Genomic DNA, 12,133 nt, shown 5'->3' with positions numbered 1-12,133 from the left:
GGGTCGCCCGCCACCCCCAGCCCCCCCGGGGCGCGGCGCGTCCCCGCCGCCCCCACTCACTGCTGCACTCGGGGTCGGCGCAGCGCTTGCGCTCGGCGAAGCGGCGGCCCAGGTCGGGCCCGGCAGCGGCGGCGCAGAGGAGGGAGGGCGGCGGGGGCAGGAGCAGCAGCAGGGCGAGGAGCAGCCGGGGGTCCGGCGGCGGGGCTGCGGCCATGTTGGCGGGCGCCGGCGGCGGGGAGGGAGCAGACACGTCAGCAGCGCCGGCGGGAGGGCGATGTGGCGGGGGAGGGACCGGCCCGGCCCCGCCGCCACGGCGGGAGGAGGGCAGCGCCCGGACCCTCCCTCCCTCCCGGCGGCATCCCGATCCCGATCCCGCCCCCGCGGAGACGGGACCCCCCGGCCGCCTGCGCCGGGCCAGAGTCCGGCTCTGTTTCAGGCTGCCTCCCAGCGGAGGGGTGAGAGGGAAGGTCCTGCCCCTAATTTGTGCTTATGAATGGCGGTTTTCTCTAGCAGAGGATCGCTGAAGCAAGAAGAACGGCCCAGCGGTCTGACCGCGGTGCAGGAAAGGTGTAATTCCCCCCGTGCACCCCCCCCACAAGGGTGAGGATGCAACAGATCCAAACATCCATCTCGCTGCTCTCCCTCCCGCCCTCTGAGAAGTTCACATCTCCGCTTGAGAGGAGCAATGGTCACCAAGCAAGCATCTCATCTCTCCCGGAGACCTCCTGAGAGTTTGAGGTTAAACCTGCGGTCACACGGGCGTAGGAAAGCACTCAGCCGTAGCCCCGCTGAGGAAAGTGCAGGCAAATGAAGGGTTGCACGCCTAACTGCTGAAAAGGCAGGATCCCCAACAGGCCTACTCTTGCCCTTCTGTAGCTTCAGCTTCCACTTGCTGCTATGTTTTAACTACGAATGTTTGCAAACCAAAAGATGTGCTACTTACACCTATGCCTGCACTTTTTTATTAGCTCCTCTTTACATCCATCACACTTATATTGCTTGAGAGTTCTAAAATGGTAGAATAACAGCAGAAGTCACAATGATCACGTACAGGAGAAAAATGAACAAAACTTCTTCTCCCTCCTCTTTTTCAGACCCATGTTATTTGTTCAGCACAGCCCCTGACTGGACGAAGAGAATAAAAGATGCAGCCAAGAAGGGATAGGTAACGTAAGAGAGTCTTCTTGCTGGTTTATCAAATGGTCAAAATTTTTTTTTTCCAGTTTCCAAAGGGCAAATTCTGAAGCTGCTCCCAAAATGAATAGGCACTTGGCAGAACTGATAGGCAAGGTGAAGGACTCTGCTTTTTTGTGCATGTCAAAGGATAACTCTGGACAGCTGAGTTTTTTTTTAAGAGCCATTTTAAATTATATATCACAAGAGTTAGCAATCACCACTGCTAACTGCATTAGAGGCACTGCTCATGTTCTTATCATATCCTCTTGATCATTGATTTTTGCTCTACATACTCTAATTTCCATGGCCCCCATCGTACAGGGCCTGAGTTACAAGCTTAGTTACTGCTACGTAATCTCTGAAAAATATGGAAGCATTTCATTTTCAAACCCCAGTTAGAGCAGTTTAATATTTTAATCACATTATGAAAAAGCATTGCGGCAGAAACAGGTATCTTCCTTAGTGCTGCAATGAACGGCTTTGGTACCTCTTTGCCAAACACACCTTGGACATCCTGCTGTCTCTTACAGCCCGGTCCATCCTGAGACTAAGGAAACATCCACACACTACAGGAATGCAACGATTCATTCACCCAGTGCTTACACACATTCCCCAGGCCTCGCGCAGTATCGTTGCTGTAGCACACAGTATTGCTGACAGCCCCCCTGGAATTTTGTTGACATTTTTGTATTTGACATCCTGTAAAATGAGGTGATACCCGTTTGCCATTGCTGATATTGGCTGATAAAAAGCTCTAAGAAAGCCTAACTCATAAAATTTAGAGGTGAATTTTATCACAATTTACAATATGGAAGTAAATATATTCAAGTCGTTTTATGATAACTGTATGAATGAAAGACAAGTCATTTTTCCCTTGATATTAACATTTCTTGTGGCTTAATTCCCAGCATCATCTTTAGGTCCACCTGCTTGTGAAGACAGCTGTTTGGTAATTTCTCATCAGTGCAAGGTTACTGAGCTTATCTTTATTAAAAGACCAAGATAAAAGGCAACGGTGTCTGTGGTCATAAAGGCAAGGGCAAGAAAGGGAGATGTGAGGAGAAACAAGATCACATACTTCTTGCATAAGTCATTGCCTTTACTGTGCAATAACGAGTAGCTTGCAGTCGATAGGTATACACAAGTTTACCACTGCAACCGTCCAGCATTCTCTACAATTTCAAGTATTTCATAGTAAATGTACCCAAAGCTTTCCTCAATGTGTGACAAAAAAGAGAGCAGTCCCACTGTACATAAGGAATCTAACATTTGTATGTGTCTACAGTTACAAAGCAGTTTTCCCATCTCTCCTGCACTAAAGCATCTACTAAAGTAACTAATACCCATTAACAAGATCAGTTGGCTAAGTTTACATAAGAATCAGCAAAGACTCTCACTCATGTATGACACAGGAAGATAAAAACAAGCCAAAAGTAAATGTGCTTCTAAGCAAAAGTGAGAACCTAAAGAAATGAAGTGGAGTTGGCTGAACAGTGCAATTAGGGTACTGACCTAACAAAAGATCAGAAGTGTTGTAGGAAGTGACACCACGCTTGGGGAATATCAATGATCAATGAGACACTCATACGAGGTACAGATTATAAAGTACAAAGAAGATGACACTGTTAAAGAAGTGGTGCTATTTAACAATTTATCGTCAAGTTAGTCAAATAAGTTAACTATCAATTCATAATATAGAATACTTATGAACTGCTGGTCATATATTGGAAGAACACAGGATTAAAAAAAAAAGTAAAGGGAGACTTCTGCTATCCCCACATAGATTTATTAAATGTCATATTAAGGTATGATACTGAGGCTAACTGTTAACAGCCGTTCTGCCTTGTACTATTCCCTTGACACTCATTATTGATCACAGTTGAACCAGGATACTGGATTACATGAACCTTTAATCTGAGCCAGTTTATTATTTACTCACCCTCACATGGCAGAGCTGTTCTGAAAAAAACCTGTAAATCCTTACTCAGAAAACTGGACTTTACACATACCAAAACACTCCATGGCAAAGCCAGTTGCCAAAACTGATTTAAAGAAACAAGTTCCAGCACAAATTTGTACAAACCAGATTCTGTGGTTGAGGCAGACGGATTTCTAGAATCCAGGGACTCTGCAGGAGCACAGGCAATATTATTGCTCTACAACGCACAAGATTTTGATTCAGAATCCTTTTCTTCTGTAGAACATGATGTTCTAAATTACAAACTAACAGAAAAGTACCAATACAGCTAATGGAAAAAGTGGCAACAGGATCTAGTTAACTATCTACTTTTAGAGTAACCATTGCATTAGTCACGGTTCTAGTAACGCTACGTGTAGAATTAAACACCTCCCTGCCACACTATTGAACACATCCAGCTAGCCTCCCATGCTCCTCCTGATCTCTCCTGCTTCGCCCTTTGCTAGCATTTCTTATTTCCCCACTTCCACACGCAGATGAAAGCCAGCACGCCTCGCCCACAACAGCTGCACAGGCTTAGGAGCCGGCTCCCGGGCAGCCTGCTGCGCTTCCTCGGCAGGGGCTCAGAAAGCCTCCAGCCCCTCTGCCGCAGCGCTGTAACAACTGTGCCTTCACATAATCCTTACACCCTGCTGCCCTCAGCCCTGCTCCAGCCGATCGCTGCAGATAGATCCGTACTCTCCATTAATTTCGGATTTATTTCGTATGGAAGCGAGCCCAGCTTTGTCAGCCCCTCGGTTCATCGCCTAACCCGACAGCACCCAGCCAGCCAGCCTGGGTGCACGTTTGCCGGCGCCAGGGGCTCCCCCGCGGCCTGCACCGCTTTCTGCCCAGACCAGTCCCCGGAGCCCGCAGCCAGGGTGTGCTGAGCACCTAGGGCGAGCGACACCTTTTTTAAGGCTGAAGCCAAGCGCGAAAAGGCCGGGGCACGGCGGCAGCGGCCCCCTCCGTCCCCGGCACCCACGGGACCAGCCTGGCCTGTCCCGGCCCACCACGGCCACCGGCACCGTGACCCCCCCCCCGCCCCCATCGCGCAGGCGCGCGGGGAAAAGTGCCTCTTCCAACATGGCGACGGCGTTGCCCGGCTTCCTCAGTGCGCATGCGCAGGAGCGATTGGTCGTTCCTCCTCCCTCCCATCATGGCGGCAGTCGCGCCATGTTTCTCAGGACGCATGCGCCTGCCGGGAGCGCCGCGCCGGTGGCGCATGCGCGCTGTGAGCCCGGCCGTTCGCCAGTGTGAGGGGGCGGTCGGTGTTGAAGCGAGCTGCTGCTGAGCCCGCTTGGCCGCCTCTTCCACGCGGTGGCCGGATGCCGGAGCGCGGCTTGGCTGGGTTAGCTTGGAGCGGACGGAGGCTCCTGAGGTCTCCCCGCGGCGAGGTCGCCCCGTAGGCTCAAAGATGGCCGCTGCAGCCGGGCGGTGAGGCGCCGTTAGTGACGGCCTGCCCGCGGCGCCATGGATAGCTTCCTAGAGGAGGAGGAGGAGGCGGTGGCGAAGAGCCCTGCCGCGCAGGCGGGGAGCGCCCTGCTGCCAGCCCTGCACCTGCCCTTCCTGCCGCCGCACCTCTACCGACCGGGTAAGGGCGAAGCAGCCCGGCGGCGGGCGCGGCCCCGACGGCTCCCGCTCGTCCCCGCCCTCCCGCCGCGGCTCCCCGTGCTTCGCCGTTCCCCTTCTCTCCCTCCGGCCCTGCGGGGGGAACGCCGCCCTCTGCGCCCGCTGTGCCCGGCGCCGGTGAGGCCGGCCTGCCCCCTCCCTTCGCGCTTCGCCGTCGCTCTCCCGCCGAGGAGGCGGTTGGGGTTCCCGGTGCCCTCAGTGCTTCTCTCGGTCCCCCTTCGCTGCGGCGTGCGGGCGGCCCGGCTGCCTGGCAGCCTGTGAGGCGCTTGAAGGTGGCGTGTACGCTACTGGTAAAATGAGGTGACTGATAAAAGCACTGTGGATGCAGTGGCCGCAAAACCTCTGGAGAAGCTTTTGGTTCAAAATAGCTTTGTAGCGAAACACTTCACATCAACTCTGTCCGTATCAGATGACTTCGAACTTGCACAGCAGGGGTTACCTACAGTAGCCAGGTCCTTGGTATATCTAATCTTGTGGTGTTCACAGTGGGTTTTATTTTCTTAGTACTTGGAACCTTCACTAGGTGTGAAGACTAGACCTATAGGTAGGTTGGTTAGAGGTAATTTTGTAGAATGCACTGTAATAAAACTGCCTCAAGCCAGTGTTTGAGTTACTCCTTTGCCTACATCGTCCAGGTAGGAGGTGGTTTGGTGAGCTCTGCGTGTCCATCAGAAGGCTCTTGTGGCTTGAGTGTTGTTGTAGGGGCACATTAGACTGTGGCATACAGCTAGTACATAGCCATGATTTTTAAACAAGCGTGGACATGAGGATTCAGTTTCGTGCTATAACAGGAGTTGAACCATTGTCCACGTAAAAAGTGTAAGTGGCCTCCTTCCAGTCTTGTGCTCAAAAGAGAATAATTCCCTACATGTGTCTTTGTTTTTAGTGGGAATTGCTTAGCCTTTGGTACTGGAATGGCCTGTTTGTATGTGTGTATGCGAATCTTCAGCACAGTGGGGTCACAAACTTAGATGATGATTAGTAAGGGAAGAGAGTGGTCCCCAAAATATAACAAAATGTACTGTGAAGTTATCAAAGGACCATGGTCTTCTAATTCTGGTAGGGCAGTAGCATGTAATAATTGGCTTGTCGCTGTTTCAAGTGTCTGCAGCTGTGTGCTTATTGTGGAAAATGCCATTTCACATTATATTTCCAGCTTTTGCTGTCGTCTTGCTTCCCTGGAGACTAGTAGGTGCGTTTAACTTCAAAACCACATAGCTTAAGATCCCTTTCTGTAGTGTCCGAGAAAGATCATATAAGAGAGATACTGAAATGGTAGGCACATTGTTATCTGAATAAGGGCTGTGACAGTTGTGGGCTTGGTTGATTTTCTGGTTTGTTTGTTTAGCATCTTCCCATGAACACAAATTAAACTTCAAGAAGAGCAAGGAAGTGTGTTTAACTTACATTCAGGATGCCATGCTACAAAAGCAGTGGAAAAGGGCTGCAGAGTTTCTGACCTTCTATATTGAGTCACTAGAGAAAGACTTTTCTACAGAATACATGGGTCCATCGGAGGTAAGCCAGTGTCCCTTATCAGAATTCTTTTGCAGTTGAAAAAACACTTGCGAGAAGCATCTGTAATACTTCAGGACCAACATTTGTCTTAAAAAATCAAGCCTATGATTAGTTAATTTTTTATTTAAAAAAGTATCAGAGGTTAAGACCTGAGAAGTTAGGCAACTTTCATAAACTAAACTTGTTTCTAAAAAAAAAAAAAAGACATTGACGCTTCCAAAAACAAATAAGCAACTATTCAGCAGCAACTAAGGTGCTGATGTAGAAACTCTTGGATGGCAGGACGCAGAAAGTACAGCAGACCTCATCACTGGTAGTGCTCAAGGCAATATGCTGTCCAATTACTCACCAAAAGTCTGCCTCTACACAGGCATGCCTCTGCTGTGGGTTTAACCAATCTTGCTGGAGCTTGAATTCTGCTGGGTGCTGAGAATCTGCAGTGCTGTCTGATGTTTTTCCTGACAGAGTGCTCAGTGCCCCAGAAAAGTTCTCTGGGCTCGCGGGCTGTTTTTGTGGGGTTTTGTTGGTGTAGTCTCTAAAATGGACAAGCAGTAAATGTGTTTGCCGCTGGCATGCCATCAGTCAGAATCTGTTTGGAAGTTAGTGGCTTATTTAGGTCTTTACCAGCTCCTCCAGTACTTATGAAACTCCTTGCAGGTACTAAGATAGAAGCAGGAGGAAAGGGATCAGAGTTGTTAAATAAATGAAGTAGAGCGCTTGAATATGGCTAGCCTGCTGGTATATTTGGTTACATTGTGTAGGCAGACCTTGAAAACAAGTGCATGTAGATGGGAAGCTACATCTAATTGGATAATCTTTATTACTATAGTTCAAAGAATTATATATACCTTGTATCTCAGTGGGAACATATCAAAGGAAACATAAGTTTTCAGTAATTTTGAAACATCCTGTTTTCAGTAAGGAAGGTGAAACCTTCTGACAAATGCAGTTTTCATAAGCTCTGCTGGGGTGCTGCATTTATAATGAGCGATTGTGAAGCACCCACTGAATGATTGTAAAAATCCTACTAGATGAATATGTAGGTAAATATAGCAATAGATGACACTTAGTATTAATTTTCTATTTGCAATTCAAATGTACGTTTTATCTGTTACAGTAACTACAAGTTTGATAAGACTGTTCCCATTTTTTGTACTAAAGTTATTTTTGAAACTCTTTCTCCTCATTAATAGATGATTTGGAGAATAGGAACTGAAATTCTGTGCCATCATTCCCATAGCAGCATGAAAGAGTTCAACTCTTTCATAGAACAGATGAAAACTTTAGGAGTAAAAAGATATTTGAAGGTGAGTGTACTTAATGCAGTCTTGATGATTTTTCTACAGGTTTATCTGAGCACTTACTTGAGTATTAGTTTCTGAATCTCTCTTGAAGTGTATATAAAACAGTGGACCCCTGTGTCACCCAGCTGTAGTTTTTTTTCCCTGTGGTGGCTTATTCAAACCTATCTTGTTTTGGTTTCCTTGACTGTTTCTCACTTGTGACGATGCTTCTGTCTTTCATTCTGTTGTATTTGGTCAAGGCCTTTAATGGAAGCTCTATACAAGAGTTTACTAGAGCTAACTGAAGGTTTAGACTTTTATCCAGTGCCTAATCAGCATGATAGGGTGGTAGGACATCCCTCTTTCAGGTGTTCTGCAGTTGGGTAGTCAAATGAAAAATCAGCAAATGTAACCCAAGTGGATTTCCTCAGGTCATTTCTGGATCTTCTTAAATAGGTACAGCACTTGTTAATGACAAGCAGGTTTTTGAGACAACTGCTTTCTGCTGCCTTGATAAGTACTGCTGAGTGTCTACCACCCGGTGGGTGACTTTCTGCCCCACAGGTGTCAAGAGCTTTAGCCCTTTCCCTTCCCAGGGATACATCTTTGTGTATCAGATATGCTTTTGATTACTAATGTTTCTCCAGCATCTTCAGACAGAAAAAATTTCTTAGGTTCTTGGCTCATTTCCCTGCCCTCATTGTATTCTCTTGTATTCTCCCATTCTTGTGTTTTTCTTCAAAATTCCGTGTAAAGATACTGTTTGGATAAAAGGATATAGGTAAAGTGCTCTTCCAATTAAAATACTTTACTAACCGTTTGCAATGTTTTATATGCGTGTCAGTAATGAATGTCTTCTTTCCCTGCACATCTGTGTAGAACTTTGCTGCATTGCTGAGATTCTCTCTATTTATGATGTGAAATGCTGTGGTATGGACTGTTTGAATTGCAGGTTTGTTTAGAGCATGCTTTTCATCTCCTTTGTAATGGACTAATAGATGAAGCTTACCAAAACCTGTCCCTGGCAGAAAGCTGGAGGTTTGGAGAGCAAACAGCCATTCAGGATAAAGAAATGAAACTGATTCAGGCTTACAGGGGACTGTTGGACTACTATAGCTGGTCTAAGCAGAAGACCATCCTGTTAGAGCATGGTAAGTCCTAGTGTTGTTTTTGTATTGAGCTGTAAACTTCAACCTGCTTGCAAACACCGTGGTTTGCAATGAGGTGGGCTGCTCTTCTGCCTTTATCTGCATATGAAGACAGCAAAGGGAAATACTAGACTTCAAAATTTGATGGTATGGATGGTACATAATTCTATATCAGTAATGATGGTGATGCCAAAATGGCACACTGACCTGCATTTTTCTGAAGTGTCCTGAAATGCTATTCTGAAACTTTTTTCCCCCCAAATCACATTTCTTATATACAGCCAGCATCACCTAAAATAATGATCAAAGGAATGTATTCACTTATAGCAGTGGCTTAATAGGTGCATAAGTGCTTGACGGCTGCTAGAATTTTGAGTAATAGCAAAAGCCCCCAAAACTTGTGTTTGAATTTCAGTTTCTTTAAAAATATATAAGTTGCTACTTGTGTGTGGTGTCTAATTCTGCATATACCTGCTGGCTGTGCGTTATCAGTTACCTTGGATCTCTACTTGTTTTCTGTGAAAATTAAGTATTGAATTTGATTTATGGACCTTGTGCTGGTAGCATCTTGTCTTGGAATACTACCTGTCATGCCCTGTGAGTTGAAATTGGATGATAATAAATTTGAATGAAGAGCAGTGAAAATTTCTTGTTTCAATACTGAGGAAACTGAGGCATCTTTTCTTAAAAGCTCTCTGACTGGAGTCCTTGCTTAGCAAAATGTGATCATCTCTTAGGTGCACCACTTCAAGATCCCTTTTGATTAGCAGAGCTAACTTTGTGGCATTCTTTCATGTTTTGATAGGTCAGGATGGATTTGAAGACTTGTCTGTTGAACAGGAAATGCACAGTTGCTTTCGGAAGGCAGCAGTGAACTTAAGGGAGATTATTAAAATACCTGGAGTCTGGGATCTCTTTGTGAAATGCTATGTGGATGTAAGGGCATGTTTTACGGATATCTTCCTTTTGTGTTTCCCTGTCTAATTTTCATGAAGATGTCTGTCTGCAGCTTTTTTATATGTGTGTGCGTGACAACAAAGTTTTTTAAAAGCAACACATCTGTACATGTATCTCACTGGCTTTGATTTAGAGCACAGTTTACTCCTGGTAGAACTGCAGAGCCTGCACAGAGTATAAAAAGGACTTTATCTGTGCATTGCCAAGAAAAAGAAATAGACAAACAGCTTGCATATTTTGTTTTCATGGTGCTAGTTCAGAAATTGGAGCACAGCTGCTTTGTTTAAATTCCTGAAAGCAAGTTCTCTCATTTTGGCAGAGCAGTGTTTTTTGGGATACACTAAATGGTAAAGACACCAAACATGCAGTCCCTCTGTGGTTGGGTTTTTTTGTGTTTTTTTTTTAAAATATCTGCTTAGAATTTGTAATTAAGAAATAAAGTTAATCTTAAAATCTCTTTGAAATTATTTAATTTTTGTAAATGCTGATGAGCTCTGACTTCTCTAAGCAGATCTTACGAAATTTTGCTTGGTGCTGACAGCTGCCAAGTTCTCTCACTGAGTTCTCTCTTTATAGATGTGACAGGCTGCTTTAATGTCTCTTTCCAGTGAGCAAGTGCTGGTAATTCCTTGACAATTAAATACGTGTTAAAGGAATTTTCTCCTGTAGTGGCTTCTATGTGTGAATTTTTGTCTATCTGTGATAAGAGAGTAGCAAGTAAAATGAAAATACACTAGTCTTAGTCTTATCTAATAGGCTGCACTCTTAGATACAGATTGTGCTATTGGATAGTTCTGCGGCAGCCCAAAATGAGTTGTAAGAGTTTGATTGCGAATATGTGGCAAACTAATGACAGACTTAACTTCTCTTAGTTGTTGGAGTTCTATGGAGATCATAACGAAGCACGCCAAGTATTAAACGAATATGCCTACAACTCAAAGTTTCCTGCTAATCCCAATGCTCATGTTTACCTCTATCGGTTCCTGAAAAGACATGGTGAATCAAAGAAATCGCTCATATCTGCACTGAAGGTATATATTATATAGTAGATACAGTCTGTGGTCATTCATGTTGAACGGTGGTCTTACAGTTTGGTTCAGCTGAACTCCTATTACATTATTTACCCTATTGTATTCTTTGTGGAAAGCAGAGGGTTAGAGCAAAGTTAGTGGGAGGGATGCTAATGGGTGGAGCAAACAGTATCCTTTACTGTCTTTGAATTCAAGTCTTTGTTTTGGCTTTAACTGATACATCGTATAACTTCTTTAAGTCAGTAAACAAGCTCAGAGAACACGTTTTCATAGTTCCAGAAATCTATACCAACAGTCTTGTACATAACATGCATTGACTTCTGTTACAGTTTGATCTTTACAATATTGAAGAAATTATTAGATGCTTGCTCTTTCACATATTGATCCCGTCTAGCAATTAGTTTCTCTGCTTGTTTTCAATGAGCTGTGCATTTAAGCACATTAAAATAGAAGTTAATTTCTACTGGCTGTTGGCAGACAAGGCGTTGCTGTGTTAAGCTTTTGTATAGTTGCTTTTAAATTCCTGCTTTCCTTGCCCTTGCTCATTGATCTTTGTAGCTTCTTGCAAACACAGTTTTGCAATCTGTTTTGCCACTTGATGGCACTAACGTGCTTTTGTTAGGGCAGATGTTTTAAAACAGCTTCATAAAGTTCAGACTTTTAAACTGTAGTATATATGTATAAAATTCCATCTTCTCAGTGCTTTTTAGCAGTGGCTGTATACACTAGTCTCTTCCAAGATAGCGACAAATCAAAGAACTGGTCTGATAGGTCCAGAAACCATGGTCCAATGCACAGAGCAGTAGACAGGGGAGCTAGAACTGGCCTAGGAAGGAAATGATGTTGCCTTCTAAAAAGGGAACACTGGATATGGATTTGGGCTGCTCCTTGAGAATGTTGTATTTGTCACATGCAGTGTTTTACCACTGCAGAAAAGCAGCCATCAAGGTATTTCATCCATTGTGTCAGAGTAGTGTCACAGATGTGCAAAATGGACCTAGATATTCATTCTTTACATCAAGGTGCTAAGGTACCAAATTAATTTTCCTTAAACACCCAGAACTCTGAAGCCTGTACTTCTCTTGATCAGGTAGAAGCCTTCAAAAGTTTTCACACTAAAATAATGTATCTGGGTTGTTTTTTTTTCAGATCTTGCATGATATTGTTCCTTCTCATGAACTAATGATAGATTTTAATACAATGCTTCAAAAATCAAGTAAGTCTTTAAATATCTTGCTCTTTTCCTTTGTGTTAATCTAGAATAATATTCTGAAATTATTCTGCAGCATTCTTTCTGCTTTTTGAAGTAGTTATATTTGTTAAAGAAAAACCCAAACCCAACTTTCCGATCATAGGAACCTTTAAGTTGGATGTGTGAGCAGGCATTTACAAACTCCTGTAAACAAGTGCCTTTCTCATTTTAAAGGCTGG

General features: G+C 44.7%; 2 protein-coding genes across 11 annotated transcripts in view; one reads left to right on the top strand and one right to left on the bottom strand.

The window, feature by feature from the left end:
• MIA3 (MIA SH3 domain ER export factor 3) overlaps positions 1-276 on the bottom strand; it is a 28,024-nt gene extending 27,748 nt beyond the window's left edge. For all 6 annotated transcript variants that reach the window (XR_012673162.1, XR_012673161.1, XM_075147160.1 and 3 more), the window contains exon 1: positions 61-276. Coding sequence is in view for 4 of the 6 variants with exons in the window: in XM_075147160.1 (XP_075003261.1) it covers positions 61-214 (154 nt within the window). In the remaining 2 variants the exon portion in view is untranslated. The remainder of the gene's footprint in view (positions 1-60) is intronic.
• A 4,097-nt stretch (positions 277-4,373) lies between these two features.
• The window catches only part of TAF1A (TATA-box binding protein associated factor, RNA polymerase I subunit A), a 22,515-nt gene continuing 14,755 nt past the window's right edge, over positions 4,374-12,133 (top strand). For 3 of the 5 annotated variants that reach the window (XR_012673160.1, XM_075147156.1, XM_075147157.1), the window contains exons 1-7: positions 4,374-4,727; positions 6,114-6,283; positions 7,477-7,590; positions 8,519-8,717; positions 9,520-9,650; positions 10,544-10,702; positions 11,852-11,918. Coding sequence is in view for 4 of the 5 variants with exons in the window: in XM_075147156.1 (XP_075003257.1) it covers positions 4,607-4,727; positions 6,114-6,283; positions 7,477-7,590; positions 8,519-8,717; positions 9,520-9,650; positions 10,544-10,702; positions 11,852-11,918 (961 nt within the window). In the remaining variant the exon portion in view is untranslated. The other 2 variants (XM_075147158.1, XM_075147159.1) reach the window with 2 other exon arrangements.

The sequence above is a fragment of the Calonectris borealis genome, chromosome 3 (genome assembly GCF_964195595.1).
Source record: "Calonectris borealis chromosome 3, bCalBor7.hap1.2, whole genome shotgun sequence".
In the NCBI taxonomy this organism is placed as follows: domain Eukaryota; kingdom Metazoa; phylum Chordata; class Aves; order Procellariiformes; family Procellariidae; genus Calonectris; species Calonectris borealis.
This window is presented reverse-complemented; position numbering and strand designations above follow the sequence as displayed.